Genomic DNA, 14,533 nt, shown 5'->3' with positions numbered 1-14,533 from the left:
GGACAGTCCTGGGTCGCACTGGCTTTCAGGTCTAGCTGTGTTCACAAGACTTTCCTTAGGGCTGGGCAGAGGCACACCTGGTAGTGTTCACATGCTACAATAGTCAAGGGCCTGGGTTCAAACCCCTGGTCCCCACCTATAGGAGGGAAGCTTCCTTGGCCATGAAGCAGTGCTGTAGATCTCTCTTTCTTCCTCTCAATTCTGTCTCTATCCAAAAATAAATAAGTAAAACAAAATACATTTTAAATGGGAGGTGGGGCTTATGGGTCCTGGTGCACCTAGGCTGGAGGGTGTTCTGCAGAGAACTGAGAAATTTTACACACACACCAACAACTATAATGCTGTTCAATGTAAACCATCACCCCCAATACAAATAAACACATTTTAAAAAAGAAAGTCTTTAGAGAAAAAACCAGGGGGCTGTGTGGTGGTGCACCAGGCTGAGCACATATGTTACCATGTGCGCAAGGACCCAGGTTTGAGCCCCCGTCCCCCACCTATACAGCTGTTTCACAAGCAGGGCTACAGGTGTCTCTCTTTCTCTCTCCCTATCAACTCTCAATATCCCTCTGTCTTATCAAATAAAACAGAAAGGAAAGAAAAATAAAGGGGGAAAAGTGGCTGCTTAGAGTGGTGGATTCACAGAGCCAGCACCGACCTCCATTGATGACAAAAACAAACAAACAAACCTTCTCAGGAAGGGAACTGGAATTCCAAGGAGGCAGGGTGAGACTGGAGTGCTGCTCCTTCAAGAAGTCCAGCTTTTCTGACCAGTGTGTAAGTCTGGGGGAAGGGAGCCTAAACCTCTGTTCTGGGGCATCTGGGAGGGCAGTACCCCCATGTCTGAGACCTGGTGCCCATGGTGCAGCCCAGTGCACAGAGTGGGCTCACTCACCTTACCCCAGTAGAACTGGGTGGGCAGGAGCGTGCCATTGATGAGCGTGATGACGGCCTTTGTGGGTACGCCCACATAGAGGTTGCTGACCTCCACAAAGCTGTTGAGCAGGTACACGTGGGGCTTCTGCACTTCTGCATACACAGGCAGATAGCTGGGACACAGGAAACAAAAGGCACACGGGTCACAAGAAAAGGTCTGGGTGGGGATAGATAGCATAATGGTTATGCAAAGAGACTCTCATGCCTGAGGCTCTGAAGTCCCAGGTTCAATCCCCCACACCACCACAAACCAGAGCTGAGCAGTGCTCTGGGAAGAAGAAAAAGAAAAAAAAAAGAAGTGCAGGGCTGGCCCTGCTCACAGGTGACAAGATGTCTACACAGAGACTCCCAGGGAGAAGACTCCAGGGCCAGACACACGGATGACGCCGCCCTGCGCCGCTTTTCTTACATTCTTCAGAGAGATGGAAAAAGAGAAGAGACAGAGAGTGAGGAGAGACGCCACAGCACAGCTCTGCCATTCTTGGAGCTTCCTGAGTGCCAGGGCTTGAACCCAGGGCCTTGTGAGCTATTTACCAACCCTAAGAATCTGTTATGTGTCTTCCTTCCTCTTTCTTTCTTTCTCTGATAGACACACACAAAGAGGGAGAGTGGGGAGGCAGGGAGGGAGGGAGGGAGAGGCACCAAAGCACTGGTGGGGGTCAGGGTCAGGGTCAGGGTCAGGCACTTGACAAAGTGCCCTATCCAAGGGGGCCACTTTGCCGACCCTGCTGTTTCTTTTATCTTTTTGCTGTCAACAAGGATTTACTGCTCTAGCTCAACTTTTTCAAGCAGTGAGGGAGGGGAGGAGGGAGAGGTGGACACCACAGCACCAAAGCTTTTATTCAGACGGAGAGGGAGGGTGGGGGAAGGAGAGAGCCACCACAGTACCAGAACTTTTGTTGGTACCAGAACTTCCATGTGGTGCTGGGGCTCAAAGGTGGGCAGCAGCCATGGCAAGGCATATGCCCTACCAGGTGAGCTATCTCTTTGGCCCCTTGACACAGTTTTTTCTTTTCTTTTCTTTTCTTTTCTTTTCTTTTCTTTTCTTTTCTTTTCTTTTCCTTTTTTTTTTTTTTGCCACCAGAGTGACTGCTGGAGCTCAGGGCCTGCATGGCAACTCTATGGCTCTTGGTGGCCACTCCCCCAACCCCTTTTTCTTGCTTTTCTGATAGAGGCAGAGAAAGAGACAGAAAGAGACAGATAGAAGAGACACCTGCAGTACTGCCCCACCACTCACGAAGCTCCCTATCACATCAAGTAGGGGTTGGGGACTTGAACCCAGGCCCCCTGCGTGGTGGTAACCTGTAAACTCAACGCAATTCTTATCTAACTCCTGTTGAGAACTTACAGAAACATGTGAGAAAAGCCCCCAACAGATAATCCTCCAAAGAAGACAATGGCAAATAAGCACCAGAAAGATGTGAAGCAGAGCAAACCCTCTGTGAACTCTGGGAAGATGAGCTCTAGGAAACGGGGAACAGCCAGTGTTGCTGAGGATGCAGGGCGGCGTCAGTGAGCATCTGGAGAGGGGCTGGGGACTGACACCTGCTACGTCTGCATGTTGGAAGAGGATCCATTGAACCAGACCGTGCGCTATTTGCGAGAATATCAGAACAAAGAAGTGAATCAAGGTTATTTCAATGAGAAAGAAATAAAACAGCAGGATGTGACCAGATTAACTGGAGGAAAAAAATGAATTAAACTATTATTATTTCAGTACCACCAGGTTATCCCTGGGGCTCTGTGCCTATACAACGAATACACTGTTTCTGATTTAATAGGACAGAGAGGAATTGAGAGGGAAGGGGAGATAGAGAGGGAGAGAGAAAGAGACATCTATCTGTCGCACCGCTTTACTGTTCCTGAAGCTTCTCCCCTGCAGGTGGGAAAGGTGGGCTTGAATCTGGGTCCTTGCACTTGGTAACGTGTATGCTAAACCAAGTGCACCAGTACCCGGCCTCAAGAACGGAACTATTTAAAACCCCTGGTGAGGGTTCTAGAGAGATTCCTTATCAAGGGAATGAAGCATCACAGGCTGTGAGAGGGGTGCAGGAAAGGGTGTGTGTGTGCGCGCGCGTGTGCGTATGTGTGTGTAAAGGCCAGCTGACAGGTTAGCATGGCCAGGCTACTCCTAAGGAAGAATGTGGTGTGGGCCTGCAGAGAGGCAGAGAGGTCAGGGCAGGGCAGATCTGGCTGAGCCTCTTAACTATGTGTCTCGGCTGTTTTCCCCTCTGGCTCTGGCTCCTTCCTCTTCCAGGAGGGTTGGGAAGCTGGCTCTGTACTGAGGGTGCTCCCTCCCATAGACTTCACTCCTTGGGAAAGGTCACTCTCCATGCCTACACCCACCTAGAGGAAACCTAGGCGGAAGCTCAAAACCACCTGTTCCTTAAGGAAATCAATCCCCCTGCATTCAGAAACAGGGATTGTCAGAGAGGAAAGCAAAACAAAAGAACAAACAAATAGACAAAGTAAAGGGCACCAAATCCAAGCCTGACAAAACAAAAATGAGCTTTCAGGAAGGGAACTGCTTGTTTATAGAGCGGGGCCTCACGTGCCAGCTTTTTCCTCTCCAGGACTCCGTTTCAGAAAGATGAGATAAGAGTGGTGGGACAGAGTTGGGGAAGAACCCCCCTATGTGGTGTTGGGGTTCAAAACTGCATTGTGTGTATGCCAAGGCACAAACCTTCCCCACTGAGCTCTCTCTGGATGTCCTGGGGGAGAACCTGAGGGGTCACTGTAGGCACAAAATACTAACAGATTACTATTTTTACTTTTTACTTTTCTTTTTTAAGATGTTATTTATTTATTCATGAAAAATGATAGGAGAGAAAGAACCAGACATTATTCTGATACATGTGCTGCCGGAGATGAACTTGGGACCTCATGCTTGAGAGTCTCCAAAGCCTTATCCACTGCGCCACCTCCCTGACCACCCACTCTGTTTTCATATATGTGAGAACTCTTTCTTTTTTTTTTTTTAATATATATTTTTTAATATTTATTTTATTTATTTATTCCCTTTTGTTGCCCTTGTTTTATTGTTGTAGTTGTTATTGTTGTTGTCGTTGTTGGATAGGACAGAGAGAAATGGAGAGAGGAGGGGAAGACAGAGAGGGGAGAGAAAGATAGACACCTGCAGACCTGCTTCACCACTTGTGAAGTGACTCCCCTGCAGGTGGGGAGCCGGGGTTCGAACCGGGATCCTAATGTCGGTCCTTGTGCTTTGCGCCACCTGCGCTTAACCCGCTGCGCTACAGCCTGACTCCCCATGAGAACTCTTTCTTTCACAAGGGAAGACATTGACTTGTTTGGTGTTTGTTGGTGAGTACCACTTTTTTTTAAAAAAAAATTTTATTTATTTATTTTCCCTTTTGTTGCCCTTGTTGTTTTTTTATTGTTGCTATTGATGTCATCGTTGTTAGATAGGACAGAGAGAAATGGAGAGAGGAGGGGAAGACAGAGAGGGGCAGAGAAAGATAGACACCTGCAGACCTGCTTCACCACCGGAGGCTCGAACCGGGATCCTTACACCAGTCCTTGCACTTCACGCCATGTGCACTTAACCCGCTGCATTACTGCCCGACTCCCAAGTACCACATTTCTGTCTCCTTTCCCTGAGATGCACACCTGAGATGCCAGGGTGTGTGCATGTATCTCCCTAGTGTTTCTTTGTGAGCGGACACAGAAGAGCTATTGGTGGGGCTTGCGAGGTGGTGCAGGGGATAAAGTGTTTGACTTTCAAGCATAAAGCACTAATTTTAATCACAGGCATCACCTGTGCCAGAGTGAAGCTTTGGCTTGTTCTTTATCCCTCTCTCGTGAATAAGTAAATAGACCCTACAAAAAGAAAGGCTACTGGGGGAGTCGGGCTGTAGTGCAGCGGGTTAAGCGCATGTGGCGCAAAGTGAAGGACAGGCAGAAGGATCCCGGTTCGAGCCCCTGGCTCCCCACCTGCAGGGGAGTCGCTTCACAGGCGGTGAAGCAGGTCTGCAGGTGTCTGTCTTTCTCTCCCCCTCTCTGTCTTCCCCTCCTCTCTCCATTTCTCTCTGTCCTATCCAACAACGAAGACAGACGACAATAACTACAACAATAAAAACAACAAAGGCAGGGACCGGGTGGTGGCGCGCCTGATTAAGAGCACGTGTTACAGTGAACAAGGACCCGGGTTTAAGTCCCCGGTCCCCACCTGCAGAAGGAAAGCTTTGCAAGTGGTGAAGCAGGGCTGCAGGTGTCTCTCTCTCCCTATCTCCCCTACCTTCTCGATTTCTGACTGTCTCTATCCAATAAATAAAGATAATAAAAAATAAAAAATAAAAAAACAACAAAGGCAATAAAAAGGGAATAAATAAATAAATATTAAAAAAAGAAAGGCTGGGTGACAGAGCATATGCATATTTAACCTACAAACAACATATTTTTAATTTTTTTTACTGCCAGAGTTATTGCTGGACTCAGTGTCAGCACTATTCATCCGCCACTCCTCAAGGCCATTTTTTCTTTTCTACTTTTTTATTAGAGAGGAGAGATAGAAAGGGAAATAGACTCCCTGGCTATCTTCCCCTCCCTTCCCCTCTCAATTTCCCTGTCCTATCCAAAAAAAAAAAAAAAAAAGAAAGAAAAAGAAAGAAAAGAAAGAAAAAGAAAGAAAGGGAGAAAGGTAGACACCTGCAACCTGCTATCACACTCATGAAGCTCTCCCCTGCAGGTGGGTAGCCAGGGCTTGGATTTGGGTCCCTGCGCATGGCAACGTGTGTGCTCAGCCGTGCGCTCCACCGTCTGGCCACTAAACAATATATATTTTTTGCCAACCGAGTTTTGTTGGGGCTCCATGTCTGCATGACTTCACTGCTCCCAGAGGACTTCATCTTTTTTTTTTTTTCCAGATAGAGAAAAAATGAGAGACACCACAGCATAGCTCCAGTGCTCAGGAAGCTTCCTTCCCCTGTGCAGGTGCCCCTATGTGGTGACCAGGGGCTTTAACCTGGGTTGTCACACCTGGCAAAGTGCATAATACTCCTGGGGAACTGTCCTCAGGCGCTGAGGTGACAACCACTGCTAGGAGCTGTTCTCATAACAATTACGTGAATGGGGTTGTATTGATTTACATCCCTTCACTACACACGCACTACAAGAATGTACCCCATAATGTTACCAGTGAATTATCTCCGGGGAGCTACTTCTCTGTGGTTTCCAAGTTTTATAGGCCAAATAAGCACCAGTCAGCCCCTTTCTCCTTTGAAATGTCTAGAGATACTTAATCACGCAGGCTGTTTAAATACAGAAGCTGTGACTTTGCGCCGGGGGCAGCGGACCCGCTCTCCCCAGTCCCCCTCACCTCCAGGCCCCATTCACCACCATCAGCTCCAGGACGGTTTCCAGGCGTTGGCAGGACAAGGCCTCCAAGGTGATGTTTACCTTGCACTGCCCCAAGGGGAGCATGTGGCCACTGGAGGGCTCGATATCGAAAGGTGACACCTGTTTGGGAGGTCAGTGGAAAAGAAGTGTGAGGAGGGAAAATGGTGTGGACAGTGCCCAGTTAGGGCCCCTCCCCGCTGCCCCCACCCCCACTTTCACAGAGTCATCTCAGAAGGAGGCAAGTCAGTGGGAGAGCATAGCCAAGCAGGAGCCCAGGTGTTCTGAGGACAAAGGCTATGTCTGGAGCTGGGGAGACAGCATAATGGTTCTGCAAAAGACTCTCAGCCCTGAAGTTCTATGCTTCCAAGTTCAGTTCCCAGCACCACCGTAAGCCTGAGTTGAGCTAAGCTGGGGGGGGGGGGGGAGGGGAAGAAGAGAATGAACAAAAGAAAAAGTACTAAACAAAACAAAACAAAGTTACATCTATCCTAGTACTACTAGCCTTTCTTTTTCTTTTTTTTAAATTTATTTCTTTATTGGGGAATTAATGTTTTACATTCAACAGTAAATACAATAGTTTGTACATGCATAACATTCCCCAGTTTCCCATTTAACAATACAACCCCCACTACGTCATTCATCAACCTTCAGGTTCTACTTGTGTTTTCGTTTCTGATCTTCTGCCTGAGAGTGAGATCATCCCATATGCATCCTTCTGTTTCTGACTTATTTCACATAACATGAATTTTTCAAGGTCCATCCAAGATCGGCTGAAAACGGTGAAGTCACCATTTTTTACAGCTGAGTAGTATTCCATTGTGTATATATACCACAACTTGCTCAGCCACTCATCTGTTGTTGGACACCTGGGTTGCTTCCAGGTTTTGGCTATTACAAATTGTGCTGCCAAGAACATATGTGTACACAGATCTTTTTGGATGGATGTGTTGGGTTCCTTAGGATATATCCCCAGGAGAGGAATTGCAGGGTCATAGGGTAGGTCCATTTCTACCCTTCTGAGAGTTCTCCAGACTGTTCTCCACAGAGGATGGACCAATTGACATTCCCACCAGCAGTGTAGGAGGGTTCCTTTGACCCCACACCCTCTCCAGCATTTGCTGCTGTTACCTTTTCTGACGTACGACATTCTCACAGGAGTGAAGTGATATCTCATTGTTGTCTTGATTTGCATTTCTCTGACAATCAGAGACTTGGAGCATTTTTTCATGTGTTTCTCGGCCTTTTGGATCTCTTCTTTAGTGAATATTCTGTCCAAGTCCTCCTCCCATTTTTGGATGGGGTTATTTGTTTTCTTGTTGTTGAGTCTGGCAAGCTCTTTATATATGTTGGTTATTAAACTCTTATTTGATGTATGGCATGTAAAGATCTTCTCCCATTCTGTGAGGGGTCTCTTGGTTTGGGTAGTGGTTTCTTTTGCTGTGAAGAAGCTTTTTAATTTGATGTAGTCCCATAGGTTTATACTTGCCTTAGTCTTCTTTGTAATTGGATTCATTTCATTGAAAATGTCTTTAAAATTTATGCGGAAAAGAGTTCTGCCAATATTTTCCTCTAAGTATCTGATAGTTTGTGGTCTAACATCCAAGTCCTTGATCCACTTGGAATTTACTTTTGTATTTGGTGAAATACAGTGATTCAGTTTCATTCTTCTGCATGTTTCAACCCATTTTTCCAACACCGTTTGTTGAAGAGACTCTGCTTTCCCCATGTAATAGTCTGGGCCCCTTTGTCAAAGATTAGATGTCCATAGGTGTGGGGCTCACTGGTCAGTGTGTCTGTTCATGCTCCAGTACCAAGCAGTTTTGATGACAGTGGCCCTATAATACAGTTTGAGATCTGGGAGTGGGATGCCTCCGGTTCTGTTAGCCTTTCTTTTTTTTTTCTTCTTCTTCTTTTTTTCCCTATTCTTTATCCCTCTGGGAATATGGACCCAGGGCATTATGGGATGCAGAAGATGGAAGGTAATTACTTCTGTAATTACTTTCCCGCTGAACATGGGCGCTGGCAAGTTGATTCATACTCCCAGCTTGCCTCGCTCTTTCCCTAGTTGGGTGGGGTTCTGGGGAAGCAGAGCTCCAGGACACACTGGTGGGGTCGTCTGCCCAGGGAAGTCCAGTTGGCATCATAGTACCTGCCTTTCACCTCCCCCCCACCCAATTGAGGATGGTGTATTCCTTTATTTTCTTAAGTATATTTTATTTATTTTAATGAGAGAGACAGAGAGGGAGAGAGAGAGAGAGAGAGATGCCAAAACCACTGCACAGTTCTAGCTTATGGTGTTGCTGGGATCTCAGAACCTCAGGCAGGAAAGTTTTTTGTTTTTTTTAAAGGCACGAGAGTCTTTTGCAGAACCATTATATGTTCTCCCCTGCCAGATGTATTCCTTTACTGTTGTTCAACTTTAAAACTTGTTTGATTGCTTTTTAGGATTTACTTGTTAATGAGAGTTGAAGGGAAGAGACAGAGAAGCAGAGCAGCACTCTAGCACCTGCAATGCCAGGGATCAAACGCAGGACCCCATGCTTGAGAATCTAACACTTTACTGCACCACCTCCTGATCTGCAGTTTTTCTGTTTCTGTTTTTTCCCCACAAGTCTGGGCTCCAGGCAGTCTGTTCTAGCAAGAAAAGCATGACCCTGTCGTTAGGTTTAAGCCCAGCACCACCTGGTGGCAAGCACACAAACTGCAGGCACCATCCTCAGGAAGGTGGCTGTCTCCTCCCCTAAGGAAGCTGAAAACCACCTGCCCAATTCCGCTGCCCATTTCCTTCCAGACTCAGGCTGCTCTGACAGAGGGAGAAACCTGTGTCCTGGCAAGAAGGATGTGAAATGACATTTTTACAGCACTAAGAGATAGGAATCATGGGCCAGGTGGTGGTGCATCTGGCTGAGTGCACGTTACAATGTGCAAAGACCAGGGTTCGAGCCCCCAGTCCCCACCTGCAGGGGGAAGCTTTGCAAGTGGTGAAGCAGGGCTGCAGGTGTTTCTCTGTCTCTCTCCTTCTCTATCACCCCCCCCCCTCAATTTCTGGCTGTCTCTATCCAATAAAGCTAATAAAAATTAAAAAAAAAAAGAGAGAGATAGTAATTGTCACCTCAAAAATATTCTATCCTGGGGGTCGGGCGGTGGCGCAGTGGGTTAAGCACATGTGGCGCAAAGGACAGGGACTGGCGTAAGGATCCCGGTTCTAGCCCCCGGCTCCCCACCTGCAGGGAAGTCGCTTCACAGGCGGTGAAGCAGGTCTGCAGGTGTCTATCTTTCTCTCCCCCTCTCTGTCTTCCCCTCCTCTCTCCATTTCTCTCTGTCCTATCCAACAACGAACAACATCAACAATGGCAATAATAATAACCACAACGAGGCTACAACAACAAGGGCAACAAAAGGGGGAAAAATGGCCTCCAGGAGTGGTGGATTCGTGGTGCAGGCAATAACCCTGGAGAAAAAAAAAATTCTATCCTGCTAAACTAGCCTTCAAATATGAAGGAGAAATCAAAGCTTCCCAAACATACAGAAACTAAAGAAGCTGACTACCAACAACCCTGTCTTGTAAGAATTACAGAAAGGAGTCCTACAAGAGAAAGAGTAGGAACTCTCACTCCAAGTGAGGCCATCTGTGGTAAAACCGAAATGGGAACTCAAACACCAGCAACAAAAAGAACAAACAACAGGAGGACAGAGTGACGTGACCGATGGGGGTGAACCAAGGCCAACTATCAAAGACCTAGACGTTGGAACACAGACTCTAACATCTCAGTCTTTACCTCAACTTGGCTGGAAGCAGGAGGGAGAGTGTTGGATGGGGCTAGGTTAGGAAGAGAGAGATGAGCACGGGATGACTCCACCTGCAGGTGGAACTTGGGAGACAGACTTAAAAAGAGACAACACAGGACAGAACTTGGCCTGGAGCAGGGGGTAGAATACACCAAAGCAAAGGACACAGGGTCTGGAACAGGGGACCTGGGGGAGAGAGGGTGGTTGGGGTTGCCAAGGGGGGGGTAAGAGTATGTAAAATACACCGGTTATGCAGAACTGGGAAAGCTTACACATGACAAATTTGCTATAATTCACTAACCGCTCCCCAATAAAATTTAAAAAGGAGGAGGAGAAGAAACCTGTATCCTTTTTCTGCCTTGGATAGTAGAGAAAGAGACAGGACAATCCAGTTCTGGCTAAGTTCTGAGATAAAAGGGACCCCAGGGAGTCAGGCGGTAGTGCAGTGGGCTAAAGCACACGTGGTGCAAAGCACAAGGACTGGCCTAAGGATCCTGGTTTGAGCCCCTGGCTCCCCACCTGCAGGGGAGTCGCTTCACAAGTGGTGAAGCAGATCTGCAGATGTCTTTCTCTCCTCCTCTCTGTCCTCCCCTCCTCTCTCCATTTCTCTCTGTCCTATCCAACAACAACGACATAAATCATAACTACAACAATAAAACAAAGGCAACAAAAGGGAATAAATAATAATAAATATTAAAAAGGGACCCCTGGCGGCTCAGAGAATTGGGGGTACAGGGAGACAAGAAACACCTGGGGGGGGCTTCTCCTCTTCTGGCTACAGCAGAATGCAGTAGCTCCAGTGTCACAACGCACACGCGACAAAGGCAAACTTGGGCTCTGGGTGGAGTGGTGGGGCGGGGGCAGCTGGGGAGCCTGTGGGTCCCACTCACGTGCTCACACCGCTCCTCCAGACAGTCCTGGCTCTCCCTCAGGGACCACGTGGCTGGGAGCTGGCTCACGTTCTGGATCTGGATGCAGCTGGTAGATTTCTGGCCCAGGCGGAGCAAGCCGAAATGGAGGGCTGAGACACTGATGACGAGAACAGGCCCCTAGGACACCAGGAGGGGTCTGTCACTGGGCCGCCAACCAGCAGGGAGAGGGTCCCTGCCTCCCCCGCCTCTCAGCCCTGCCTGCAGCACCTTGAAGGTCGCCTCGATGTGCAGCACTGCTGGTGACGGCGAATTCTTGATGTCACACAACAGGTCCAGGCTGGCTGGGCCGGGGACACTCCCGGTAATGTTCAACTCAAAGTGCTCAACCTCACTGGGCTCTGGGGAGGACAGGTAGAGTGAGGGGTGGAGGATAGGAGTCTCTCTCTGTGGTCGGGGCGGTGGCCCACCTGGTCAAATGCACACCTTGCCATGCGCAAGGACCTGAGTTCCAGCCCCCCGTTCCCCACCTGCTGGGCGGGGTGGAGGGGAGCTTCATGAGAAGTGAAGCAGGGATGCAGGTGTCTCTCTCCCTCTCTATCTCCTCCTCCCCTCTCAATTTCTCTTTGTCCTGTCAGAAGGAGAAGAGGAAAAAAAAAAAGAGGAAAAGAAATAGCTGCCAGGAGCAATGGATTCATCATGCAGACACCAAGCCCCAGCAACAACCCTGGTGGTGATTAAAATATATATATATATTTAACTGGGGCTGCGTGGTGGAGCACCTAGTGTAGCTCACACGTTCCAATGTGCAAGGAGCCGGGTTCAAGCCCCTGGTCCCCACCTTCAGAGAGGCAAGCTTCACAAGTGGTGAAGCAGTGCTGCAGGTGTCTCTCTGTCTCTATCTTTCCCTATCTCCCCTTTCCCTCTTGATTTCTGTCTCCAACAAATAAATCAAATATTTTTTAAATTAATTTTTTAAAAGCCTCTCCCTTCTGGCCTCGCTGCTTGACACTGGCCCACTGGTGCTGGTGACAGGACAGGACCCTTCAGCTGGCATCTCCTGCCTCAGGCAGCACCGAGCAGGTCACCACCCCTCCCACCACCCCCAGGTACCTATGGCCCCTTCACAGGGCTCCACTTCCACAATGTGGCAGTCACTGATCTTCCTCCATGTGTATCTGATGGGTGACTTGCTATTGTTCCACATCTGAAAAACACACCCTGGCTCCCCAGGTCCTGCCCCTGCATGTTCCATCTGAACCCGCAGGGCTGTGAGGCTTTGGGCTCCCCAGAGGGCCTCACGACACCCTCCCAGAGGGTTCCTGGCCCTCCCACAGCACTGATACCAGCCCCTCTGTGGGAATTGAGAGTTCTGTGTTCTGCCCAGGGATGCTGGACTGAGTTCCTCAACTAGGTCTTTCAGAGGAAGCTGGAGACACTGGTAAAAACTGAGGTAGACCCAGCAGTGTGCTAGCTGAGTTGGGCTTGGAGTTTCGGGGGCCCTGCCAGCTATGGGGCCCCATAGGCCAGGAACCCTCTGGGAGGGTGTCGTGAGGCCCTCTGGGGAGCCCAAAGCCTCACAGCCCTGCGGGTTCAGATGGAACATGCTGAAGGCTTGGGATGGCCACCACCTGGGCCAGCAAGGGGTAGGGGAGACAGCAGCCCACCTTAAATTCTTTCTTCATGGTGATGCCAATGTAGTTCTCCCCAGGGATGATGAGGGCATAGGGTTCTAGGAGCACCTGGAATGGTTCCACTGAGCCTTTCACCTCCACCTCCAGGACGATCACGTCGTCCATGAAGAAAGACTGGTCCCTCATGGCTTCTGGTCCTGAACTGAACACAGCCTTCCCTGAGCACAACTCCTGAAAGACCCCAGCCCCACCCCCAAATGGCTACTCTGGTGAAAAGAAAACCCATTCAGGGGCTGGAAGACAGCTCACCTGGCAGAGTGCGCAATTTATAACACACGGCACCTGGGTTCGAGTCCCAGGCCACCACATGGCCAAAGAAGTGTCATGAGTGGTGAAGCAATACTGTGGTGTTCCTCCTTCTCTGTCTTTGTCCCCTCTCTGTCTCTCACTCTTGGTCAGGGAAAGAAATAAACAAAGGGAAATTTCCCATGCTAGTAAGGTAACATACCGGGGAGGGTGCCGCTTTGCCCTAATACAACTAGGGCTGAGCCTGGCCACTGCCAATGGGGAAGGCTTTGGTGCAGTGGGCTCTCTCCTTCTTCTTCTAAAAATCTTTGTTTTATTTTATTTTATTTTTATTATTATTTTACCAGAGCACGGCTCAGCTCTGGCTTATGGTGGTACAGTGGATTGACTCTGGGACTCCACAGCCTCAGTCATAAAAGTCTTTCTCTTTGCATAACCATTATGCTACCTACCCCACCTTATTTATTTGCTTTATTTTAAAAAGACATATATATATATCAGAAAGACCAGAGCACTGCTCAGCTCTGGTTTAGGGTGTTGTGGGGGATTGAACCTGGGACTTTGGAGCCTCAGGTATGAAAGTTTTTTGTATAACTACTATGCTGCCTCCCCAGCCCTACTTCCTTCTTTAAAAAAATTAGAAGGAGAACCAGATCATCACTCTGCTATATACATTGCCAGGGACTGAACTCAGACTCTCATCCTTAAGACTCCAACACCTTATCTATCCACTGTGCCACTTCCTAGGCTGCTCCTCCTGCTTCCATCTGAAAAAAGTCAGTTCTGAGTAATAAAGTCCCAGTGATGAGAAAAAGAAAGGGGGGAGGGGAATAAAGGAAGGAAAAAAAAGGGGGGAGAGAGAAAGAGAAAAAAAACTAGGGAGTGGGTGATGGTGCATCTGGTTGAACACACGTTACAATGTGCAAGGGCCCGGGTTCAAGACCCCAGTCTCCACCTGCAGGAAGAAAGCTTTGCAAGTGGTGAAGCAGTGCTGCAGGTGTCTCTCTGTCTCTGTCCCTATTAACCCCTTCCCTCCCTCAATTTCTGGCTGTCTCTATACAATAAATAAATAAAGGCAATACAAAAAAGAGAGAAAGGAAAACTCTTCTAGCTCAGAGTGGTGGAGCACATGCCTTGGGAGTATGAGGTATTGGGTTCTATTGTTGGAGTCCCCCAGAATACACAGGGGAAAAAAAGGAATGAAAGGTTCCCCTCTTATAGCTTCCAAATCACTGGCATCAGCTGAAGTCCTGACAGTAAGTAGCTCAACCCCAGGTCTGGCTCAGGCTGCCCCCCCAGCTACCTCCAGAAGCCCCTAGACTCAGACCTCAGTGTAAGGCCCTGGAGCCCCACGAATGCTGAGCCTAGCTCCAGGACGCCAGGTGCTCTGGCCCATAGTCCAGTGGGCTGTTTCTGGCTCTAGGTCGGGCTGCCCTCCTTGTCCGAACTGAGGGGCTGATAGCCTCCCCAGGGTCAGGGCAGGCTCCCTCTACCCCTCAGCCAGGGCCCCACCCTGCTCACCTCATGGGTTCTGGGATATCCTCCAGCACCATCTGGAGCACGCTGTGAAAATCCCTGGGCTGCAAGACAAACACAAACTGGAAAAGGGAGCAGCATGGCAGGAGAGCCTCCTCCCTAGGTGGA

General features: G+C 48.8%; 1 protein-coding gene across 3 annotated transcripts in view; it reads right to left on the bottom strand.

The window, feature by feature from the left end:
• The window catches only part of DLEC1 (DLEC1 cilia and flagella associated protein), a 73,633-nt gene that overhangs the window by 14,198 nt on the left and 44,902 nt on the right, over nucleotides 1-14,533 (bottom strand). For all 3 annotated transcript variants that reach the window (XM_060180615.1, XM_060180617.1, XM_060180616.1), the window contains 7 exons: nucleotides 14,411-14,469; nucleotides 12,617-12,785; nucleotides 12,063-12,156; nucleotides 11,220-11,350; nucleotides 10,971-11,129; nucleotides 6,272-6,411; nucleotides 896-1,049 (listed from right to left, as the gene is read on the bottom strand). In XM_060180615.1, coding sequence (XP_060036598.1) covers nucleotides 896-1,049; nucleotides 6,272-6,411; nucleotides 10,971-11,129; nucleotides 11,220-11,350; nucleotides 12,063-12,156; nucleotides 12,617-12,785; nucleotides 14,411-14,469 — 906 coding nt within the window. The remainder of the gene's footprint in view (nucleotides 1-895; nucleotides 1,050-6,271; nucleotides 6,412-10,970; nucleotides 11,130-11,219; nucleotides 11,351-12,062; nucleotides 12,157-12,616; nucleotides 12,786-14,410; nucleotides 14,470-14,533) is intronic.

This window comes from Erinaceus europaeus, chromosome 21 (assembly GCF_950295315.1).
Source record: "Erinaceus europaeus chromosome 21, mEriEur2.1, whole genome shotgun sequence".
Classification (NCBI taxonomy): domain Eukaryota; kingdom Metazoa; phylum Chordata; class Mammalia; order Eulipotyphla; family Erinaceidae; genus Erinaceus; species Erinaceus europaeus.
Note: the sequence above shows the minus strand (reverse complement) of the source record. Positions and strands in the feature narration are given on the sequence as shown.